This window comes from Hippichthys cyanospilos, chromosome 6, assembly GCF_059441005.1.
Source record: "Hippichthys cyanospilos isolate Australia breed blue-spotted pipefish chromosome 6, RoL_Hcya_1.0, whole genome shotgun sequence".
In the NCBI taxonomy this organism is placed as follows: Eukaryota; Metazoa; Chordata; class Actinopteri; order Syngnathiformes; family Syngnathidae; genus Hippichthys; species Hippichthys cyanospilos.
The window spans coordinates 10,218,867-10,245,155 of NC_142374.1; the positions used below are offsets into that span (position 1 = coordinate 10,218,867).

General features: G+C 37.7%; 1 protein-coding gene across 1 annotated transcript in view; it reads left to right on the forward strand.

Annotated features, from left to right (window-relative positions):
- tmtc2b (transmembrane O-mannosyltransferase targeting cadherins 2b) overlaps positions 1–26,289 on the forward strand; it is an 86,338-nt gene that overhangs the window by 45,743 nt on the left and 14,306 nt on the right. The window contains exons 3-8 of the mRNA XM_088417739.1: positions 13,250–14,096; positions 16,448–16,562; positions 18,018–18,103; positions 19,397–19,581; positions 20,650–20,728; positions 24,726–24,847. Coding sequence (XP_088273865.1) covers positions 13,250–14,096; positions 16,448–16,562; positions 18,018–18,103; positions 19,397–19,581; positions 20,650–20,728; positions 24,726–24,847 — 1,434 coding nt within the window. The remainder of the gene's footprint in view (positions 1–13,249; positions 14,097–16,447; positions 16,563–18,017; positions 18,104–19,396; positions 19,582–20,649; positions 20,729–24,725; positions 24,848–26,289) is intronic.

The window sequence follows — 26,289 nt, forward strand, 5'->3', positions numbered from 1 at the left end:
TATACTGAAAATGACCTATATCGTCCCATTTTCCTTATGTAAACCCAGTGAGGCGCAGTACATGCCTAACTGGCTGACATTTTTGTGAAGAACCGTCACAAGAACTCTTTGAAAACATAATACAGGAAATCTGATGCTTTGAAAGTGTAACCTGGATGAAGAACAATGATGTTGGTGATGTCATGTCAGCAGCAAAAAATCTATTAGTTCAACTCACTATTTATCATCAAAGAAAGTTGGGAGGTTGGTCTGAGGACACTTTTGTCTGTCTGCTGACCCAGACTGAAAAATCATTTCTAAATCTGGGCCCAGACCCAACTGGCCTTCAGTGAATGTCAAACTGACATGCTTTATCTTTTCACACCTCCCATTTTCTGTTCACACTTTGGCTGTTAGTACAAGGTCACTGCTTGAGGCGTGCACGTTTGTGTGTGTGAATTTTATGTGTCGGATTGATAACAGACAAAGGCTACCTGCGTTGTAAGGGACTGTCGTCACTCTCAATCTGCTTTCTTCTAAAATGGCTCTTCAGATGCCAACATTTTGTGGAAAATATGCCTCCGAAGTGAGGAGAATCTTGCTGTTGCAAATTAAAGACATGACAAATACAATTTACATGTACACAAACGTTGCCATCCGCACATAATGTTTTGGATGAGTTAAAAGGAAATACAGTCCACAAAGGCATTATGTTCTTACCTGAGGCTCCGCAGATGCTCTTTCATGCTCTGGTGGCTTCAACTCGTGTGATAGATTGGGCTCAGCAAGCGACCCTTGCCCTCAGCCACCTGCTTCCAACATGGAGGCGCACTCCACTACTTCAATTTGACAGCAAGATGGGGAGCATAATAGAAACTCACAAATGGCAAAACAAAAGTGGACTTCACTTGTATTTAATTGATATGGAAATAAGTTCTCTTTCCAATGAGTTCATCCTGAATCATTTCCACTGGCTGTGGATAGAAGGGCTCTTTGGACCTGTGGATGTCATTGCTGTGCAGCAAGTGCAACCGCTGCAATGGAAATTAACTGGAGCTTGCCAATGCATTTCACTACACCACTTCAAATAGATGGCAAAAAATAGAAGACAAAGAAAAGAAATACAAGATACGGTTTGAAATCCCAATTGTTTCAGCTGCAGTCTAAGCCATACTGAGAATCAATCGCATCTGGTTATGTCACAAAACGGAACATCCCACATCAACGATGTTCCACAGCAATATTCCACTAGTTGTCACTAGTGTTTCCATAAATATTTAATGTTCAATAGGGGATAACTATGCATTTTCACTTGATTATTTTCATTACGATTCATTATTCTTCCTATGCAATGGACAGTCTTAGAAGTATTTATTCATATATTAGCTTACCATAACCATGAACAAAAAAAGGTGACTAGTAAGTAGTAAACTGTGCACTTATAGAACAAATTAATAGGCGTCATAATATTTTTTTAACATTGATTCCTATTTGTCATGGGAGAATAAAACAGGCAAAAAAAAAAAAAACCCTAAAAAAACAGCCCGTTTTTCCGAAAACTTTGAGCTCTGATTACCCAAATGTTTTGCTTTCCCCTTTTTGATGCATGGTTGGTGCGACAGAATTTTTAATTTATTTATTAATCGTTTTCTTACGTGGTGGTTAGTTTGAGATGCACCGTTCCGCCTTCCTTCTCGACTTACTGGTAAATGGAACTGTTCCTATCCAAAAGAATGTCATCCCGTGGCTCTTAGTCTTCTTGTACAGTGTGAGCCCTTCAATTATTAGCTTTGGCCATTCCATTGCAGCCAGTTTCATTGTGCTGTTTGAATTTCAGAACCAAGTTACAGAACGAATGCAATGATACCGAGTTTTTGTAAGGTTTGCCCTGATTAAATTCAATGGCAAAATAAATGTTCTGTGATTGTAGCTTGAAGGGAAGGAAAACTATCTAGATGCCTAAACCAGGGTTATCTGACTTCCTCTTCAAAATGAGACATGCTTGCAATGTGATTTTTCAATCACATAGTGGAATGTTTGAAGAGGTTGAGATGAAATTAGGCCAAGAAATGCAAGTGAGAATGTTAGAAAAGAGCTAGATCCTTTATTGCTTCATTCCATGTGGTTCATAAAAATCTGACCAGTATTATGAACTGATGTGTTTTACAAGATTCTAACCATTACTTTTGTGTATTGGGTCAGTTATACTTGTAAATATTTTTGACTGCATTCATGCAGTCACTTGCCAAAGAGAAAACCTCTTGCACCCCTCTGTTGCGGAGAGAGAGAGTGGCTGATCACGCGAGAGAGAAGGAGAATGTGAAGAAAAGATGACGCATGCGCAGGAAGAGTTCTGTGCCTGAAAAAACCGTGTTAACGTATAAAAACATCTGTGTAAGTGCTGTGCAGCTCTCTGTTGTATTTACTAAAATAAAAGTGACGGTTGAGACGCTGCCTCCCCGCTGCCGTCTGTACCGAGTCGAGCACCGCTTGGAGCCATCCTGCAAGGGCTATATTTACCCGAACGGGCAACTCCGGCCCTGGAAATGAGGTTTCCCCCGTATCTGGTATCTACGGCCACCAGATGAACGGGAACGGATAACCCTCACTTGCTGTGCCCACTACCAATAAGATTTTTTGCTGAAAAAAAATGTATAAGTATACTTAAAACTGTATCCTTTTTCAAATTAACAATATAAAATTGCAATAGAAATTAACTTCAAACAACGGGTAACCACTTTTTTTACTTTACAGATTAGTCTAAAACAGGAGAAAAAAATCAAGGTGTTAGGTGAAACTAAAAAAGAAAAAATACAGTATATCAAACCTTAATTTATTGAAATTACAATTCACTTGAAAGAAACAAAGCTTTTCCCTGGACTCATCCGTGACCCCTAGCATCACCTTGTCCGCCCCACTATTTGAGAAGGACTGCCGTAAATTGTGGAATATATTTTATCCTTGAGATGCAATAAATGTCAGTTATTGTCATGCAATCGAAAACTACCTTTTGCCATCTATGAGACCTTCTAACATCTTTGGGCTCATTGTATCAGCCTTCCCGATTAGCTGGCCTGCAGGTTTCGTGATAGGTTCACACAGGTTAAATACTTGGATCACAACGTGTGTCAGCCAGGTCCCCAGTGTTGTTTGACCCTGTGACCACTTACCATAGTCTCACGATCATGATCTTGACATTGAGCTAAGCTAAGAGGGCTTTATAAGGTTGTGTCTCCTAATACAAACTACAACTGCAGTGCAGTTCATCTTAACTACGTAATAAAGTCTGACGGTGGCTGATTTATTATTCACAGTGATTCTAAATTGGAACATAATTTGAAGAGACCGTGTTTGGGTTATCTTTGCTGTTGATCTTAACTGTGAAAACATTTTCTTGTATCTATGCAATTTGTTGGGTTGTTTTTAACGGAGGCAAAAAAATAAAACATACAAAATGATATGTTGTACCACTCTCTGGCCAGATGATCTTGTCTGTGTTCTGTCATCCACAAATAGTTTTGTTTGCATGGAACAAAGACTTAGGATTTGTTTTATCCTGAGGAACAAAGTCTTTGGATTTGTTTTATCCTGAGGTGCCTCTTTGTCATCTATGTTCAACAAATGTATATTACATAGATTTATGCAACAATGATGAAACCATTTTTGAAGTACTGATTGACCCACTTTTTAATTATCATATCAATTACTGACATGGAATGGTAGAGAAAAGATCTTAATGCCAATATCCAATTGACAGATACCCAGTTAGATACGTTGTGGTTGGAAAGCAGTGTTGATCAAGCTACAATTTATTCTAAATTAAATTAGGCGTTGCTATACTGAAGCTGGTATATCATCAAATACCAAACGAACTGTTAACCACCCCCCCCCCCCACCCCACACACACACACACACACAAAACTGGTTAGTAAAAATGAATCCATTCATTTGTATAAACTGTCAATCATTCGTACCATTAGAACATTGGCTGTTTGAAATTGTGTAATACAATGAACGTTTTTATTTCACTTTTTTTAACAGTATATAAATGACCTTGCTCATCAGCAGACTTAAGTAAAAAAAAAATGTATTTCACTGTGACTCCAAATGTGTATATATTCAAGGATATGAGGTCTAATTCCAAATAAAACTCACTCCACAGGAATTCAGACACACAAATGCTTTCCTGTAAATAATGCAAAAGCACAAATGTAATCAGTTTATATCGTTTGGATCGACACAAACTTTGTATAAGTGGGTTGCAAACACATCTAAACAGAAGACCACACAAAAAGCACACAACCACACAGAAATCATGTGCGGAACTAGCAGTACAGAATAACGTGTTTTAAATATCATGTTTTCCAAGAAACAGACCAGTGCATATTTGAACGGTCATGGATTGTTGTTTGGCATGTGGTCTAATATATAAATAGCCACAATTTTCTGACAATGGAAACAGTTGCAGAAAAGTGGTAAAATTCAGCTCTGGTACTAATTTGAGCTGCACATTCAAAGTACTAAAAAATTGGCACTTAATATAAACTGTGATCATAATTTACTCAGTCTGAACAATCAAGTGTACTGAACAAATGATGATGCTGATGACACCACTATAATGGCTTAAGAAGAAGGTGGCTGTTCATGATTTCTGTTGTCTCTGTTGCTGTATTTATTTGTCTTGTGTGAGCCAAGAAGACAATCAGCTGTGATTAGATGCTAAGGTAGTATTTCTGAGACGTGTTTTTATCTTTACTGCGACACCCTGAATTTCATGATAATTCAAAGGTTTTATCGAACCAAAAGCAAAAAAAAAAAAAAAAAAAAAACAAAGCCGTGAAACTAAGCCCTGAGAGGACAATAAAAGTACAATGTTTATATGCCTGTCTCCAAAACGCTACGTTCCAAACTACATTTTGCTCTTTATGTGCATAGTTCCACATCATTACTAAGCTTTTGGAGATGAGGCCAGTTGTGCTGCAGGTTTTAGCGAGCGTGTAAGCTCCTCAAAACATGTACGAAGCAGCACGACAAGGCCAGGCAGACAGATTATAGGGAATGTCACATCCTGCATAGACAAAATTACTCTGCTGTGGCATGTAATGGTTGACCACTGTTTCTCAGCAACACCATAGCATTTGTTGTTGATTAAGCTGACCAGGCGGCACACATGAGATTCATCATAACAGTAATGGCAACAGCACACTGAAGTGCTTAAATATGTAGTTCTCAGTCAGAGATGGTAAATCAAAGGTGGCCACAACGGCAAAAAATAAAGCTTGACGACAGAAACTCAGCCTGGAAGATCAAACTAGAGAAGAGAAACTTCTTAAATTATGGTAGCAGAGCTCGCTGGGAGCCCACATGCCTCCATGCCACCTTGGCCACACACCAAAACATGATAACTTACTTCTACACCGGTTTGGCTGCAGAGTACCACGCAATCTGGGGATTAGAGAAGAGCTCCCAGATGTGCTGGCATCATGACTTGTTATGTCTCCTGATGTTTCTCCTTTTTTAGCAATGGGGGACCCTTCTGTGTGGAGCCGTTGAAGAAAAGTCAGATTAGTATTTTTACATAACAATATGCCACAGTAGTAAAACAAAATGCTTTAACTATCAATTCCGAGTTGTATTGGTCAGTCCTTGCTGGAGAGCAGTATATAACTGACCAAGCTTCATGCGATATTGTCACAATTTGACTCTGATGCAGCTGCCCACTCTGGAAAATCTTGTTATTCAATCTAAAGCAAGGCCATTTAAGAAGCATCCCTAAAAAATATGAAGATAAGGCCAGGTCCATTCAAACTGATACAATGTTAAGCAATGTTGCTGATTTAAAATATATAGATACTTAGGGTTCATTTCCCTTATTAGATATAAGTATTTATTCTGTAAATATACGAACAGAAATGTTTAAATGGGCTTTTGCTCCTCACTGACTGGCTGCAGTGACAGTGATTTTGCTAAAGGAATTTGTGAATATGTTTTTGATCTATAGAAACAATGCAAATACCGGGAGATAATAGATATATATATAACGTATCCTTAATAGAAATCTTTATTGCTCGAAGCAACATTTGCGTTTTCTTATATTGTAAGTACAGTACATGAAATGAATACGATCAATATAAATCTTGCTCTTGAAAAAAAGTTTTTAAGTGGTCGGGTCTTGTCTAGACTAGGTCATTCATCAAGCAGAGCACAAATATTAAAGAGTACTTAATAGATCCACCATTCACAATTATATAATTAGTTATAAACCACTTTTGTTTTTCAAAAACTCAACGGTTAAACTAAAAACTAAAAACAGCAATATCAAAAGCACTTTGATGAAGCCTAATACACAGAAAATTCTTTCCCTTTCAAAATTCACTCCATATTGTGTGGGAGGATCTTTTCCACTACCAATGTGTAGTTGAGTCCCGCATGGTTTTAGCACTTTGATAATCAGTCCAATGTGCGCAATAAAGACCTGATCACTAGGTGAAGGCCATTGACTCTGTGTGCACATTCAAAATAATGTTTAAAGAAACAAAAGTGGAACTGAGCAAATAAGAGCAAAAGTTGATATCTTTATTAACTATTTCAGTACCAAAGACATACTTTTACTTTTTTTTAAGAGTTCAAGCATTTTGTTACATGTATTTGTTTATATTTTTTTTCAAGTGTTTGGCTAAAGATGTAAAACTGGCTTGTACCAAATTAATTATTGAAATAATCCATTACTTTAAGTTTAGCGTTACTAAAAATATTGATCATTTTAGACATTAACCTGGTAATGTATTATTTGAGGGTAATTATTAAAAATGGGTTACTTTGGGTAATTAAGTGCGAAATGGGTTACCAAAGTTAAAAAAATGGTATCTATTAGGTACAAAAGTACTATTGTCTAATTGTTTACTTTAGAACTTCATTTGTTTAGCATCAATCTGTAGCTAAAGACTTGAATTTTTTAAAACTATAGGAAGTAACAGGAATTGAATGTCTCAACTCTTAAAAAAAAAAGTAAAAATATGTCTTTTGGGATTGAATGAGTTAATCGGATTTATCAGAAAGGTTTTTGTAATTTCATTTTGTATGTGTCGATAACGCTGGATACAGTTGTCTATGATGCATGTGCTTGAAAATGAAAATGAGATTTTCCTTCAAAATTATGATATAAAGACCAATTTATAATGGATGTGATACTTATCGACCCATTTATTCCACAGCTGCTGGAGGTAGATTTGAATTTTTGAATTTGCAATTTTTGATCTTCACTGATGACCGAATGGCACACTGCTGTACAGAGGTTGTGTGTGCTACAACATGAGCGCAGTCTGGCAAGGAAACAATGCAGATAAAATCATGGCGGATTAGGATTTATACACCCTGGGTCACTTTTTATACACCCTGGGTCACTTAGGGTTTTAATTTCGTTCATCAACCCATAACTACATACAATTACACTCATTGTGAGAAGAATGATGGCTTCATGGTGAAATAAAAGAACACTGTGTTCCGTATGTTCTGATGTTGCATCCATCTAACTATGCTTTGGTTGAAACGATTTTATATGAACACTGTATTGATGTGGTAGATGTGGCCCACTCAGCTGGTCTTTGTTGAACTTTGGATACTGAAGTACCATGTATTTTGTTTGATTTAGAAAAAAAAGTGTTACATGCAATAGAGCAGTGTTTTCCAACCAGGGTGGAGTGAAACATGAAAACACTCATTTATTGCGAAAAGGGGGTATAAGAATGCTCATGGCCTTGATTCGCAGACATTTCTCTGGAAGCAGCAGGCTTAGAAAACCTGTCCATTTGGTGACCACTTAAAGAACCTGCTTCTCTCTATTTGCCCCCCTACTTTGTTGCAAGAGTCAACAATGCAGATAAGACCACTGCTGGGAAGTGCAGAGGTCCTTTCCAGCAGCATTCACACGGGGAATTTCAGCTGCTGTGCTCCAGTACTGCAGCAAGGCACCAACTTAATGAGGTAGCTTATTCGCTCAGCCTTCAGCCTTTACAAACCCCATGATATACAGTAACAAAGTACCGTATTTCTCCTAGTCGACCTCGCTTATAAGTCGACCCCTCCTGTTTTACTCAACTTGGGTGAATTTTGCAAAAACGTGATTAAACGTCTACCCCTGACATTAGTGGTTACATAGATCATGGCTGTCCAATTATAACACATGGTGTCTGTTATTAAAATTACAAAATTATGGTACCTTTGGAAGCATTTCTTCATCGCATATCGAATGACATACTGTTGTGGTTATGGGGGAAGGGGTGGGGCGGAAGGGAGACAAGGGTATAAGTCGACCCTCATATGGAGGTTGAAAATGAGGGGAAAAAAACTTGACTTGTATTCGGAGAAATACGGTAAATTCAATATTAGCTTGTTAGTCATTTAATTCTGTTAATGTTCAGAATCCTCATAATCGATCAACTTGTGAGTCACAAAAATCTAATGGAAATTAATAGCTCATGAGTTTCTGTTGTTTCTGTCATTGTTTCAGGCATGATCTCTGGCATTTGTGTAAAGCTAAACAATTAGCTCGTTAAAATTGCACAAACGAGCTGTTACTCAGCCATAATATGTGTATTTATCAAAAGAGTTGAATTCAACATATCACTGAACGTGATAATTAATCATATAAAATTAAATCAACAGACATTCTCCAAATATAACTATATAAATAGATTTTTTTCAAAGAAAACATGTTGTGTGCAGCTTTAGACTTCCTCATGCTGGTGATTTTTCAATACATGTGCTGCTGTCAAGGTTAGATAATTCATATGGTGAGACCAAAAATGAAGGAAATCAAAAAAACAAATTTTGCAAACTGCCTGTGGCAAACTGACTGTGTTTAGTGAGAGCCAACATTTTATGCTTTAGTGCAGTGCACTAAATTGTAAATTCAGTATGAATCATTGTGAGACTAAAGTATGACAAAATGTGATTGTTTCTAATTTTTCGTATTTTCTTGTAACATAAATTTTGATATTTCAGTTGAAGAGCATTTAAAAATGAATAGCGGTCATCCATTAATCTTTTACTAATTTGCAAGTTTTAGCATTCATATATTTACTGAGCGCTTTTGCTACTATTTTACCCTTTTGGATGAATTCAGTACAATGTTGTGATAGTCTTACATTTAACACGTTTTTTTTTCTCATTTTATTATTAATATTGAAAAAAATAAATAGTGTACATACGTAATTAGCACTTATAGTACACATGAATATACAGTGATCCATCGCTACTCCGCGCCTCCTATATCGCGCCCTCAGTGCATCACAGATTTAGGTCTTTTTTTTTTCCCATTTAAAAAAAAAGCTACATGAGAGATGCAGTGTGAAGGTTTCCTCCATGACAGACAGGTGAGTTAACTATGAATGCACTTGCCACGGGCACTCCTTGGAAATCGAACAACTGCAGTACACATATTTACTTATATCTTAAATTATTAAATCTGATAGAGTAACTGTAGAGCCGGAGAGCCACAGTTATGTTAGTGGCACCTGGAAGTCTTATTAGAGTGACGCTTGTAGCTGACCAAACATAATAACAATCAGAGTTTACACTTCAAATTCCAATTTGTTACAAGAGAACGGAAGCACAGCAAGACACGTGATTGGCCCCTGGCGCGACCATGGAAGTTGGAACGGGAGTAGATTGTAGTGGTCAGTTACAAGCGTCACTCGAATTAGACTTCCGGGTGCCGCTAATTCAACCACAGCTCTCCTTGAGACTACGGCCAAAGGGAAAGAAGGGAAGGAATAGCAGTACTGTTACTGTATAAAGTTTAATAAGTTAATTTTGAAGTAAATATGTGTACTGCAGTGATATTTGTGTTGAATATGAAAAGTATAAATACTTTTCACATTTTAAAAATTCAGGGGTATAGTGCAAAAAGCATTAGGAACTACTGATCTAGGTCATAATTCCCAAAGGGTTAATAACGTGCTACTTGTGAAGGTGCTACACTGTTTTAGAGGCAATCATCTTGATTCAGCTCTTGTACTGGATCCCATTAAATTGCAGGTGTACCCAATATTGAGGTTCGTGATTGTGCATTTTAAACTTAATCTATGTCTGTAACAGCAGCCAAAATCACTTGCATTCAGGTCTCTGTGTCACTCTTACAAAGCTTGAGCCAGATGGGGCTAATTTGCAACACGTAATATGGATATGAAACCTTTGGGCCCTTATCTTGTCTTGACTGCAAGTAATCTTGTTTTTACACCTAAATGACTTTACTGTTTCATGTTACAAGCTACAACAGATAAGAAAAAAACCAGATGGATTGACCGACGTTTTGTGGTTCCTTGACCAGAAGCTGAATGGTTACTCAATCCAGCATTAAAGGAGCAATGGCACATGTGGGCTGCAGAGTCATCCATCAAATACTTGGAGGGATTTAGTCAGGCCAGTGGTCTCAGGGAATTGCGAGTTGAGTGTCTGCAACACCCCAAGCTCATTTTCCCTCCTGCTACAAGTCTATTATTGTGAGAAAGGAGAATGATGGAAGCGACTCTGAAGACAATTGATCTGAGTGATGATGAAAAGGATTGGACGGATCAGACATACCTCATCGTCTCACAGAGTTCTGTCTGAGGTCTATTCCTTGGGGCTGGTTTTGATAGGCTATGTCGTGTAATGGATAGGTATTTAAATTGTGATGCAACGAGCCCGTTTTGGGAACCCAGAGAATACTTCACTCTAATTAATTAAGTTTGTGTGTCCTCTGAGAAAAGTACTTTGAGATTGATTTTACTTCTCAGTCTTTTCAATGTAATGAGTGAGTTTATTGAAAAAAAAAAAAAAGCAGGCACAGACTCGAGCGAGTCTTCTGCAACTAGGCAGTTTTGCCTTTCAAGGATATTTTATAAATACACTTTACAATGACAATTATTTAAATTCTGACCAGGTTCTAAAAAAATACTGACCTCATCGGTGTGCACTGTAATAGATTACAGACATAAGACTGAAAATGTATTATTTGCTAAGACATGACCTTAATTCAAAAATATAGAATAAACTATGTTGATGTTTGTATCGTACTCTAATGGCTGTTTATTCACAGGGCAATGTTTCCTTTTGTTGGAGCTCTCAGCAAACTATCGTAATTGGGTTATGAATGTGGGGTATAATTAAATAATTAGCTAAGGTTGTTAATATTATCAAAAGATTTCAAACTGTTTGGAGTTTTGACATATGCAATCCAAAGCAAGCTAAATGTATGCCCCACGTCAGTAAGGTTGGTCAATGGACCTCAAATTTACTCCCTGGAACTTTGTATTTGTAGTGTGCTCTATTGTCTATTACAAATTCATGACTCTCCATTTGCATTAAGGACAGACTAGAACTAGTAAGTCTTGTCAAGAATTATGTGCTGTTTGTTGTGTTCGTTTTTACTTGGGGCGGTTATGTCGAGCAGTGGTTTGCACGTCCACCTCACAGTTCAGTGACCCGAGTACAAATCCACCTCGCCCCGGCCTTCTCACTCCCTCGCTCTGGCTTCTTCTCACTCACCAAAAACATGCATGGACACTCTAAATTGTCCTGCGTGAATGGCTGTTTTTCTCTGTGTGTCCTGCAATTGGCTGGCAACCAGTTTCAGATGTCCCCCTCCTACTGCTCATAGTCAGCTGGGATAGGCACCGGCAGGCCTGCAACCCTGATGAGGAGAAGCGGCTCCGGAAAATAAATGGATGGATGTTTTTTTTTTTTTTTACTTGAAATTGATCTTGTGGCCATTTAATGATAGATGTGGATGTGGCAACTTGCAAACTTCACCTCCAACTGTCTGCATGCAAGCATTTGCATTATACATATAAGAACTTTATAACATTTGCCTGGGCCACAAAAGTGTCATAAGAGCCTCAACAAGAGCCTTGTAAATCCCTGTGGATTCTATTGAAGCAATGATTGGGATATAATAACCGCCAGCAAGTCTCTCCAGTAAAGTATGTGCAGAGTTTAGCCCCTGGGCCTCCCCAACCACTTCAATACACTTCCTGTATTTTTCAGAGCTCCTGCATGAGTAGAAAATTGTCCTACTAGCTCTTTCATCCTTTTTCGTCAGCTGACGAGGAGTTAAAGCCATAAATCATGGTGTTGTACCATGAATGTACTCTATGGGATATGTTTCTATTTGGTCTGTCATGCTGTGTTTTTCACAGCGATTACAATTACAGTTAAATTAATTTTTATGGCTTCAGTGAACTGTGTTGCCATATAACTGAAAAATAATATCCTTTTGGTAGTGGCATTTTTTTTCCTGATCTTCCAAAAACACAGACTAACATGCACTAGGGTTATTTGATATAACCACATCAAAGAACCAGCAGGGATATTTGGATTGTTCAATAAATGTCTTTGTTATTTGACCCAAGACATCTCAAGCCATATGAAAGTACAACAGTTTTCAATACTAGAAATTCCCATTTTTTCCGCCTGTGTTCCTTGTTCAATTTCCTGTGGTTTTCATTTTTGTTTCCACTTCTTTGTATTGGCAACGATGATGAGCAGATAACAGAAATTCTTCTATCAGATATGTGTTTTCATATTCTGCTGTATTATGTGGTCTTAGGTCTCAGAGAAAACCAATGTCTCTCAAAATTGAGTTTTTTGTTGTTGTTTTTTTTTGTTTTTTTTTAAGGTTTGTGAGTCATATTTTTATCCAATGCAAGGTCAAGCATTCACATCAGGTTTGCAGGTAATCTGAGACTGTTCTGTACGTGCATCTGTGCAGCATTTAGAAAGGCTTTAAAATGGAGAAAGTTACACAAATGATCACGGTACACTTTTTCTTAGGCCGTTGGATGGGTTATGTGTCATTGTTTAATCAGCAAGAATGTACAAGTTAATTAACTGAAAACATAAATTCACCTGCAGGGATTGACCACTATTTTTGCTGGGTTTATTTAACCATATTTTTTGTTTAACACAGGGTACGGAAATGATAGACTGGTTTTGTTTGAGAACTAGCAAAAAAACAAATGTCTTGATTAAATTCACATCCTCCAGGTCAAAACTAACACTAATTCTTGAAATGGTATCATTATGTCCATGTTGTCTTCATTTAACTGATGAAAAATCAGACATCTCTTCGGTTAAATTGGCCAAACCACTCGCTTCAAAGTGATTAGAAAGTCCAAAACCAAATTTTAAAAGAATATAATAAGCCTGGAACCATGTCTTGTGTTAGCATTATGTCTTTCAGCTGCTTTGTTTTCTATTTGTTTGAACTTTTGTGTTGCTTGTCTTTCAGAGAAATAACGTCCAGCTGCTGCTGCATGTATTTCTGCTGGCAGCCTGGGGCGCCATCCTTTTGGCCTGCCGCTTCTATTGGATGGGCAGCAAGGCGCCAAATTTCTCCAACTCCGACAACCCAGCAGCTGATTCCCCATCCCTCCTCACCAGGACGCTGACCTTTTTTTATCTGCCTGCCATCAATTTTTGGCTTCTCCTCTGCCCCATCACACTCAGCTTTGATTGGTCGATGGACACCCTGCCTTTGATCAGGAGCCTCGCTGATTGGAGGAATGCTCAAACACTCTTTTTCTATTTGGGATTTTTGCTGCTAGCTTGGTTCAGTGTGTGGAAGCAGCCAAAAGCAAAAGGCAAGGACACCAATGGTAAAGCACATATGTTTACCAATGGAAAGAATGGAAACAGCAATGGGGAGGGTTACCAGCACCATGAACATGAACATGTGAACAACTCTTGTATGGTCTCACACGTCCATAGTGCACAGAATGGTACCAAAAAGCTCCATGAGAGCAAGACTTCGCTGCCCACCACGGAAAATGTTGTGGTGTTCTCCCTTGGCCTTTTGGCCATCCCTTTCCTCCCTGCCACAAACCTCTTTTTCTACGTAGGCTTTGTGATAGCAGAAAGAGTGCTCTACATCCCCAGCATGGGATTTTGCTTACTGGTAGCTGTTGGGTTGAGGTCTCTCTACATCCGACTGAGAAAGAGGTCCTCCAGGACATTCTTGATTTACTGCTGCACAGCCGTGATTTTGCTTTTTAGTATGAAGACTGTTTTGAGGAATCGGGACTGGGAGAATGAAGAGATGCTCTACAAGTCAGGGATTTCTGTCAATCCTGCTAAAGGTAAGTTGTTTCAACAACTAATAACAACATTAATAACAACATGCACTAGAGAAATCCAATTGCATTTAGTCAAGATCTTAAGACCTTAATCTGATCGAGCGTGGTTCTTTAAATGTCGAGTGAAGAAACTCAATATTAATATCTAATCAACTTACTTTTAAGTAGAAATTCGATGTGATCTCTTACCATGCTTTCTCGCAGAATCAATTCTATCTTCTTTTGGCTTATTTTGGGGGGCTTGTTTATCCAGAAGTGATATGGTGTATAGAGGAGAACAGGGCTGAAAAAAGTCATCAAGGCATTAGCGGGTGTCAGAATGGATCCTGTTGCCAGCGTTTATAGCAAAGTCTAGCATTAAAGAGGCGCTAGCCGTCGGCACCTGCATACTGTATATGGTACCACGCACTGTATGTGGCTCTGCAAACTCTGATGCTGACACCCTGACACGGTTGCTGTTCCTCCTTCAACATATACTGTATATACTAAATAATCATATTCACATTGTGGAATCTCTCAGTTTGCCCAAACATCAAAATAGCCAATTATGCCATCCTAAGCTACTTCCTACTTCCAGCTGTACCGATAATGGATAGATGGATGTCCATTGCCACAACCTCAGGCATAATTTTAACAAATGAAGAAAAAAATATGGGCAGGACAGTGGCAGACTGGTCTGCCACACAGTTCAGAGGTTGTGGGTTTGCTTCCAGCTTCAGCCTTCCCGTGTGAAGTTGTACTGTATGTTCTCCCGGGCCCACGTGGGTTTTCTTCAGCTTTTCCGGTTTCCTCTCACAGTCCCAAAAACATGCACACTCCTAATTGCCCTTAGATGTGTTTGTGAGTGTGATTGGTTGTTTGTCTCTGTGTGCATGCGATCGGCTGGCAACGAGTTCAGGGTGTACCCAGTCTGATGCCTGAAGACAACTAGAATAGGCTCCAGTATGCTCATAAATCTCGTGAGGACAAGAGGTTTAATTAAATGGATGGATGTATTGTCATTACTTGAAAAATGCAAGCATATATCTACAAACGGATTAAGGTTGCAAGCTAGTTTACTTTTAATGACATGCACATTTTCTCTTTGCTGCTGCTACCCTAAATAATTCAAAGTAAAGCTGTTTCAAAATGTCTTTTTTTCATCAGTACGCCTCACGGCAGAGTATGTAAGTTGTTTAATTTGAACTCAGTGCGCTAGAAGTACATTCAAACTGCTGTTACTGCCTCTCCTACCCAAGGTCCACCTTCTTTTTCAGAAATCTCGTTCAAAGAATTACAGTTGAGTGTTCTTTTTTTGTATTCAGCGTCCTGGTTCTCTTAATAGTACAAGTTTCCCTTTTTCACTTCCAAGGGCACCACTGTCGTGGCCCTGCTTTATACTTGACACCTTCAACGGGAATTCAAATATATCAACAGCTTTTGTATTGAAACCCAACAGGCACAGATTTCTGTCCAAATCATTGCACTAATCGCCATCTAAAAGGGAAGCAGGGCTGCGACTCATGAGGCAACAGCAGGATACCTTGTGTTAGCTAATTTCCCTTTCAAATATTTCATCAGAGCTAAGGCATGACAGGCTGTTTGTTTTGGCCAACCATCAACCGAATAGAGCAGCGTGTTCATCCTAGCCAGGGATATAACCTCAAAGAAATCTTTCAATTGTCTTATCTGTGAAATGTAACGTTACACCAGTGGAGCTTAATCCAAGCATCTGAACATGCATGAAAGTGGAGGCGCAAATAAGTCAGACAAGCTTGCAAGTGTGATTATTCTACTAAATATTCCACAGGGATCATGGTTGGTAGTAATTAACTTAGCACTTTGCGTTAAGGTATTCTGCTTTGTGTCCGGGTTTTGTTGTTTTTTGCAACATAACTTTTCAATAGTGCAAGGTACTATGAAGTGTTTTAAAATTCTGTAAACATGACGGTACAGATCTTTGTTTACCGTATTTTGAATTGTTTTGTTTGTAGATTCCAGCTCATACTTTAACTGTATAAAAGCTCCCGAGATACTGGTTTCTTTCTTCCTATTTTCATTGCTAATGCCATTAGTAGTCAAATGGCTCAGTGGTGGTCTCCTTTTCAAGCACACTCTAACAGCCGTGAGTGGTGGTTTCTGGCACAAAGCTCTCCTAGTGTGTCATCCCTCAGCCCTGTAGAGCAGCTGCAGCAGGACAACATCCTTTTAACGACGTGAAAAAAAAAACACTCAACCCAACAGCTTCGAATGGTTGTGGAGCACAAAAGAAAAAATATTTACTTTGTCATCTATTCATGAAGAGATTTGAAAGCTGTCATTCATGAATATTGCGACACACGCGCCCATTAACATTCTCTTTCGGGATTTGGCAGCATGGGGCAACCTGGGAAATGTCCTGAAGAGCCAGGGCAAAATGGAGGAGGCGGAACAGGCATACAGAAATGCTCTCTATTACCGCAGCAACATGGCTGATATGCTGTATAACCTGTGAGTGTGATTTGTTTGTATTTTTGTTCTCCCATGAAATAATCACACTGCATCTATAATTTGTTAAATATTTATGTTAATTGTTGTTTACATCTAACTGTATGTTTTCACAAGACTGTAGATGGCATGACTTTAATTCAATAGTCCTAATTTTCAGTCAAGGATTATCAAACAGTCGACGTAAATATACAGTATATAGTCAAAGGGAATTCAATGAATACCAGTTAATTATCTTGAGAAATCTCTACCGATCGACTCTTATGTCAGCTCGATCAAACAGAGGGGCTCGCCTCCCACAAGTTTCATTGATCATAAGTCTGTTCCCAAAGGAGGCGTTCCGCCTACCTCAGTATATTCCCAATGGCGCTCGATATCTGACAGTTCTAAGTGGTGTGTGCTGGAGCATGGGGATTGCAAAACATCCACACCCAATAATGAAGAAGAACCTCTTAATTGTTTGTGCGACTTTGGATAAAATTGCTGATAGAGGAATGACATTTTTGCAGCTGTAATGTAAAAAATTTGCCCTGAGCTAGGATTGCAAATTGTCGTCTGTCTATTCTTAACATTTTACAGCATTTTCTTCATTTAAGCTTTTGTTGGCTTTGATAATATGTATTTTCAGTTAGAAAGTGCTTCTCTTACCCTCGAATAAAAATAAAAAGAAGAAAAGATAAAATTGAAAATAAAAACAAACATGACAAGAAACGAACCCTGGTCAACAAGGAGTAGCAAGAAGTATTTTTTTTTTATTTCCTACCTCTTTTTAAGTATTCTTGTATATTCTTGTATTATATTATATTCCAATATTGCTACACATATGCAGTTTATATAAAACATGATATATAATAATGTATAGATACCTCTATAAATATGCATATACACATAGCAGTTCATAAATATCTATATAAACATAAATTTACAATAATAAAAATATACTAGTTAAGTATTCTCATGAATAAGACAAATTGCTACATAATATAATAATAAAAAAATAGTATATTGTATATGCATATACTACACCATTATTATTATAAACAGATATATACACATACCTAGTATATAACTAACTAACAATCCATCCCTGTACAGTTAATACACTATAAACGAAGTGACCACATAACAATCATACCAATCGGGAAGATGTGCATAATAACGTCAGCTAAATTGAACTCAAGTCACTCAGCTATGTTATGTTCATCTATACTCACGATGAACAGAAAAAGCAAATACAAATACTAATCTTAATCTTTTTTTTTTTTTTTTTTTAATTTGAGAGCTCAAGAGTTCATCTTTAACCAGTGTGAACCATTATTGACTAAAAACATACCGGAGGTTCTCCAGGCGTCCTTCTTTTGTCATTAACTGCTTGTATTGGTTTCCAATGATTACGTTCTTTAAAAACAACCTCACTTTTGGGGTTTCCTGGAAATTATTGTCATTTTGCCGTTGCAGTGGTTTGCTGCTTCAGGAGAGCAACAAGTTCTCAGAGGCACTTCACTACTATAAGCTGGCCATTGGGAGCCGGCCAACTCTGGCCTGTAAGTACAGCTTCTCCGATTATTGACAATCTCCAGCTCTTGTGGTTGTGGCTGCACTGTGTCCAGGCAACGCTGACTACAGGCTGTGGTTATGTGAGGCCTGAGGAATAGGAGGCAAAGAGCAGCAGGCCTACAGCTGGTGCTTTCAATTGAACAAGCAAACACATGATGTCATCTATGATTAATTCTGTAGGGAAGTTTTTTTTCTGCGCTTGACTTGTTTTGAATTGGTTTCCTCCACTATTTCACTAGTTTTCCCAAAATTTGATTTCCCATAAGGTGTTCAGCGGCCTCACAGTGATGATTACAAATGACTCCCAGTTTTACCAGAATGAATTAACTCCTCATTGCTCTAGCCATTGGTCAGTGATGGATAAACAGGAAGTCTGTTCCTCCCCTGATGTAATTAAAGATCTAATCATGATCACAGTTGGATTAGAACATTTCAATTCTGCAATTATCTCATCCATTAGCTGATACAGGTAATTAATTAGCTAGAGCAGCAGGCTTATAGGAGGCAAAGGGCGAATGTTTAATGCCCTTTCGAGTTAGCTCCTTTACGCCAAGGAATAAAAAAAAAAATGGAGGTAGAGCTAAACGTTCAATTCTTTTATGTCTTATGAGCAGGGTTGAAATTTCTATACAGAATAACAATAGAAATGAGTGTTTGATCAATCATGCATTTGATAATCCAGGGTGATGTGCCAAAAACAATTGTGTTCCAAATGTGAGTCTTGATAGTATTTTTTCATTGATTACTGTATTTGATTGCGCTATTAAATATATATATATATATATATATATATATATATATATATATATATATATATATATATATATATATATATATATATATATATATATATTTTATAATAAATAAATAAATATCTTTTCGGACCATTTTCACTTCAGCTCCAATGTGTTACAAAGACGATATGCTGTTTCAAAGTAAAGTATGCTGTTCTTATGAATTCAATTTCTTGTAAATAGTGCATTTATCGTCCCATATTAAAAAAAAACAATTTTAAAGACATCAATTTTACAGAAAAGACCATGTTGTCTGAGAGAGAAGCATGTGAAGGTTCTAAGTCACATGAGCTACAAAAATATGTTTTTATATTATTTGAAATACTGTTTAATCAAACAATTCTGAAACACAGCACAGAGGGAGTTTACCGGCAAAAAGATATAGTAGAGAAATTGCACCGATTGGCACCACTTCACTCACGCCATTCATCTTATAATACGAGTGACTACTTGTTGTGCTTTTTTTTTTCTCTTTTTCCCATTCAGCTGCCTACTTGAATACAGGCATCATCTTGATGAACCAGGGTCGCCTAGAAGAATCCAAGCGCACTTTCTTAACCTGCGCCGACATCCCAGATGAGAACTTGAAGGACCCTCACGCCCACAAGAGCTCAGTCACCAGTTGCCTGTATAACTTGGGGAAGCAGCTCCATGAGCAGGGACAACAAGAAGTAAGTGAAGCTTCAGTGCTGGTTTTGCAGTTTTCTGACCAGCCACAACATTAGTTGCCCTTGCAGATAACCCGTTCTTTAAGCCATTATTATTATCATGATTCTGCTCAAAGTTAAAATGTCACCAATATCCACTGTTAGCAACCCTGAAGTGTTATTTGTATTTTTGTTTAGGGTTAGGGTTAAATAGGGTTCCAGGTGGGTAAAATGCTCGCAACTTGTTTGAACTAATAATAAAAAAGTGTTTATTGGAATTTTTCAGTGGCAGGTCACTATTCAGACAGAGCAAATTGTAACAATGAACCCTCTGTGTTCATCCACAGCTCATGAATACCATTCATATTTGGAAATGGAGCCAAGTCTCAAAAATGTGCTTATTAGATACAGTAATGCATTTAATTTACGAAGACAATTAGGCGCCAGACATGCAGGAATAAACTATATTTTATCATAAAAGAAAAAGTAAGTTTTTCCCTGATATGGAAGTGGTGAAATCAAACGTAGGCAGTTGCTAAAAGAAGCCTTAGGGGAATTTATTCTGTACATATTTTCTATAATTGTCTTTTCAAAGCATGGTATGTTTTGAGCAGATAAACCTTAGACTGTTTTGAAGCAATGCATTTGGTTTCAAACCCCCGAAGACTTCGGCAGCTCCGATTCCAATCCTGCACATTACCACTGTACAGAAGCACAGGGGCTGCTGGTTGAATTGGGAATAAAGGCTCTGCAGATTCCATTTTACTCGAGAGAAAGAGAGCTGGCTGAGATCTGACCTCTTGACCACTGCATTAGCTTCAGCAGTAAACTGGTTCCAGATCCTTTGACCGTTTAATTTGTGGGGAACTCCAAGGTGAATCACTGCTCCCATGCACAGGATGTGAAACCACACTCTGGTCGCCTAAATAGCCGTGACAATGCGGACAGACCCTTCCTTCCTCCTCAGTGCTGTATCACCCAGTTTCTAAGCAACCCCCCAATTCTACGCTTTGTATTGACGACAGGCGACCCTCGCTCTAGTCTAAGGCAAACAACTCACACCTTCTATTCTTCTATTCGTGTCATTCATAGGAGGCCCTCTCCATCTTTAAACAAGCAATACAGAAGATGCCAAGGCAATTTGCACCGCAGAGCCTCTACAACATGATGGGTAAGGACAGCTTTTTATTTCATTGTGAAAGCACCGCAGCTGTTGTTTTTCACTCTGGCAGAAATAATACCTTGCAAAACTGAGGCTAAGAGGTTATATTTGGGAGGATTTTTCTCGACTATAACTCTTCAAGTACAGTTTTTTTTTTTTTATCTCCAACATTTTATAATAAAACTTTTAAAGGCAATACAACGGCAGAACATTTGGACTTTGACCAAAGTGATTGGGAAAAACATGGCTTGAAAGTCAAACAAAACAGGTGGGTAAGCTGTCAAGTCAGTAAGCATGGAGTAACATTTTTGACAGGCAGACATGTTCAAACAAATATGCAAGCATGTTTGAACGTAACTGTAAAACATTTGAATGTACTTTCAAATATGTTCAACTTATTTGTAGGATGAATGCAAAATACATTCCAATTTTTCCACAGAATGCATTGACTTGCACATGCGCATATGGAAAAAATTGTCAGACAGACATAGTAAAAAAAAAATAACAAAAAGTAATAATAAACAATGTTTACTTAATTTTCAAATGCTATGTGGCTAAGCCGTTAAGATTGAATGGAGGCATATAACATGTACATTCTAACATTTTTGCAGGTACGTTGGAATGTATTTTCAAGTATGTTGGAGCATACTTGCAAACACATTTTATTTAAACCTGTTGAATTTTATTGGCATAACTTTCAAGCGTATCTGCATGTTTGAACATATTTGTAAGTACGTTTGAACATACAAGCAGACACACAAAAGCCATAAAAAATATTATTAAACAATGCCATAATAGCTTGCTAACCTTATTTGTCAAGACACCATGACAGCTAATGCACTGGGGCGGAGATATAATATGCAGGGTTTATAGCAGTCTTGTGACTCTCTCTAATTCAACGTTCAGATTCTGATGAATTTGACTCAGTCTCACATTTATACAGTCATTACTGATGGAAGGTCCATCAATTCATCTGACAAGTATGGCTGTGCACAAAGCTGTCATGGCTTCTCGAGAAATTGGTTCATTGAGCTATTAAAAGCTTGCTTTAATACAACCAGCCAAACCCTTTCTGCATTTGGATGCAGTTTTCCTTGAGAAAACATCATATCATAGGTGTCAAACTCCAGTCATCGAGGTCCGATGTCCTGCATGTTTTCAAACCCTCTCTCTCAAACACACCTGATTCAAAGGATTAGGATCATTTTCAACCACCCGCAGAGCTTGCTAATGAGCTAATCATTTGAATCAGGTGTGTTGGAGAGAGAAAACCATAAAACATGCAGGATACCAGCCCTCGAGGATTGAAGTTCGACATGTATGATCTATATTTTGCCTTATGAGCACCACAGGTACACTTAAGCGAAATATTTTTTTCCCTCTATGTGTGAGTCAATACCCTGTTACTTTATGGCAAAAATGTTTTAACATTTAGCCTACAAGTAAGTTTGAACATATTTGTATGTCTCTGCCTGTCATTAATGTATATTCCATATTAGCAGCTCAATCCTTTTTGACTAGTCTCATTATTTCTTGTGTCTAAAACTATTTACTAGTTTAACGAGTCCCAACAGATCACAGGTCTGACAACATCCTGCAATGGATTGTGTAAATGTCAAAAAAATAAAGAATGCTCCTGCCAGACCTCACTCTAAACATTCATAGTAACTACCATGAAGCCTAATGGTTAAAACCATTTATCGGTTTACTTTGGTTTTAGGTAGATTTAAAGATGGAAGGAGAATATGCATGGTTTATGCATAGTCAGTTAATGTTACGTATTGAAAGTGGTACAAAAAAAAAAAGCAGAATTGTCATGACTTGAACTATAGAAATATAGCTATAGCTAGTTAGCATACATCTGTAGAGCATATGCTGAGGCTCAGTTGGGCTCTCCTCCCTTTATTCTCTCATTCTGTCTTCCCTTTCTTCCTATATCATAAGCCAACCCTTTGAGGTCTCCGAGCCAGACTTGCTAGTGAGACTGTTTCACTTATTTGTTCATGAGATGCAATTTGACAGAGCTACTTAGATTTCAAAATGTTGACCAAAGCTCAGTTTGCCATGAAGCAGCAGCTTTGTAACAAGGCCATCAACTATTTTATTTTCTGCACATTACTCATGTTTTCCCCCCTGAGCTGAATTTGCACTACTGGTGCACCTGCTCATAACTATTTCCAAGTTCTTTCCCTGTGCTGCCCTCATGCTGTTTGTCAGTCGCCAATGAGCAGACCCTTTCATCACATGAACTGCGCTGGGCCTACTCCAAAGCTCTCTGGTGAGCTGTGGAATTTTCCACTCAAAGGCTGGTTGGGGCTGGTTGGATTCAGTATCACATCTTGGTGCACCGTCATGATGTGAATTGATTAAAAAAAAAAAAAATGCAAGTTTTTAAAATATTCATGTATGCTATATCTGTCTACCATTGTGTAATGTATAATTACTCCTATTTATAGAGATGGATCAATGTACATGAGTCTCTAGTTTACAATTCCTTACAGCCAAATGCAGGTCCAAAGATATGTGCAAAACCCCCAGTTTTTAACATACGCAAATCTCAGAGGACATGTAGGTGACAGAAAAAAATCTTACTTTTGCACCATACCCAGCTAAAACTGATATGAAGGAAAAACAGATAACTAACAATTAACTCTGATTTTTTTATCTGTAGCATGTCATATCAGTTATTCCTTGGCTCATAGCACAGTGAGTGCTATGCAAACATTTTAGGTCAGTGCTTTTCAAATAGTGGGGTGGGCCACCCTGGGGGGGGCACGGGTGACACCAGGGAAAAGCCTTTGTTTTTTTCATGTGAAGTTTAATTGCAATAAGAATTTTCAAGTTTCAGGCACTAATGCACTTGGTTATTTGTTTCTGTTTTAGACTAAGGTGCAACCCATATTAACGCTGTAAAAAGAATAGTTGTTGAAAGTTGAATATTTACAGTATATTGCTTTTTTCTTTTGTTAATGTGAAAAACTATACAATTTTAGGTATACTTAGACAAGTTTTATAAATAATAATCATATATATATATATATATATATATATATATATATATATATATATATATATATATATATATATATATATATATATATATATATATATATATATATATATATATATATATATATATATAATAAAGTCAGCGCGTCAAGTGGGTGGGGGAGGCGCGAAAAGTTTTCTTTTTCCTGGGGGCGGGGGCGCATTGCAAATATAATTGAGAAGCACTGCTTCAGGTTCAGTCCACCTGTGGCTAAACACGTTTGATTTTCACAGGCAAAAAATATAAAATGGAACAAAATATCTATTTAATCATTACATCATCACGCCATCCCAAGTGTGAAATGTTATTAAAAAGTGTTAAGAATTTGTGTCACCTGTTGCTGATCAGACTTTCTTATCAGTGCAAGGATTAGTTGTAATCCTCGCAGAATTAAAGTCTCCCTCCGATTCCAGTTATTTGATTGGGTAAAATCTAAGCAGCTGTATATGCAAACCATGTAAAAAGCTTTAACGAAGTGTTAACGCCTGGCATACACGAAGCTTCCTCCCCTGAATAGACTCTGAACTGCGTTGTGTAGAATTACCTTGCAAATGTTGTCAAATTCCTGCAATAATACTGGCGTCACCTGATGGCTTTGGTCGAGATGTCACTGTTTTTCCAGGTGCGAGCAGGCCGAGGGTCAGATGCAGCGGTGTCAAATGAGATCCGACACATGAGGCAGGCTGAGATAGCGCTTAACGTACACTCCTCAAACCATACACTGCAATGTGTTCTTACAAGAATCGAAAACATTTGCTATGTGAGGCTTTGTTTGATTGTAGATTATTGAATAAAGTTTTCAATTTTGCTGATCCAATTATACTAGATTCCAACGCTCGGGGTCAGAGGTTGGTTGTCTGTCCTGGAACTCTATAGCAGTGCAAGATGTGCAGATGTGTGATTTCTTAACCTTTGCCAGCTTGAACTCTGACCTGATCCCTCTCTTTGCCCTCACAGGAGAGGCCTATATGAGACTAAACAAACTGACTGAAGCTGAACACTGGTACAGAGAGTCCCTGCGAGCCAAGCCGGACCACATTCCCGCACACCTCACCTATGGAAAACTGCTGGCTATGACAGTATGCCTTTTCCCTCCACTCTTTTGTTTGGCCTTTAGAGCCACGATTATGTTACTTATGAAGGAAATCGTGACAAATTGTGCCTCTCATGAGTGAAGTCATAGGCATAAATAACTGAACACAATACACACAAGGGGCTTCTGCTGACACTTTTTCTACAGCTTACAGGATAAATATTTGCCTGACACTTTTGCTGCACCTTACAAGATAAATATTTTCCTTGACTGGAATTCATTTCAAAACCTTTCACTGTGTTCTACATCTGCTGCTTTTTATTGATCTGCCTCTACAATATATAATGAAATACATGTAGATATCGCCATGTTGTTTTCTTTCGCTCCAGGATTCAACCTCAGACTTTCAACTTTTTGAATTCACGAGTCGTGTAATTGACCCCCTTTCTGGCCTCTTTTATCTCTCTTTTCTCACTGACTTTTTGTCAGGCCCCCAACCTTTTACTGATAGCATGCTGGACTGTAAGTAAATGAACAGCGGTAAGCCTTTTCCTCTTAGGAAAATAGAATTTTTAGATTTAATACATTTAACAGATGTTAAGGCATTTAATTTGAAAATTAATACTTGATTAATTAAAAATACATAAATAATTCACAGACACAGCATTTTTCACAATGATAATGCTATCAATACAAAATGTGACCATGCCTTTAGAAAGATAATAATTCTGAATTATAACATATTGAAAGAGATTAGCTAAACAACATGTTAATAATTGAGTGCAGAAAACTACTGTATGATACTGAGTCAGTCAGTCCAAACTGAGGATTATTGTCAGAATCTGATAAACAGAATCTTTGTATTTTCATGTTACAAATGGTTGAGCTTGGTCCGCTGCAAACCACTTATTTTCATCCCATTATAATTTATAAATGCAATGATCTCTTTAAAATCATGCATGAAAAATCATGATGCACTAATATTGGACTATGGCAGTGGTTCTCAACATTTTTTTTTAAATTATGTACCCCTTATGATTTTTTTTTCAGCCAGTCATCCCTGAATCAGCACAAAGCAGATTTTGATGAAAAACAATATATTATAATAATAATAAAAGACATCTGTAGTGTAGTGTTATCTTTAGGTGTATATTATTCAGCCACTATGGCTCATGTAAAATAACCTGTTTTATGTTTGGCTCATTTGCCGGAAAACTACGTTGCTAATGACAATGTGCATCGTATAAAACTTAAGATAAATGCATAAATTAATAAATGATAAATGCACAAAACACAATTTAGCATTAATTTGTTTTGGGATCCACTTAATTTGCTCCCAATGTGAAAAGATAAATTGTGCACTTCCTGTCATATCATTGAAAAGTGTTCGTTAGACTTGTGATATCTGCAGAAATCCTGGTAAAAAGGAAACCACCAAACACATTATTCATGAGCAATAAAAGAAATCAGTAGCCGTCAGGGCCTCTC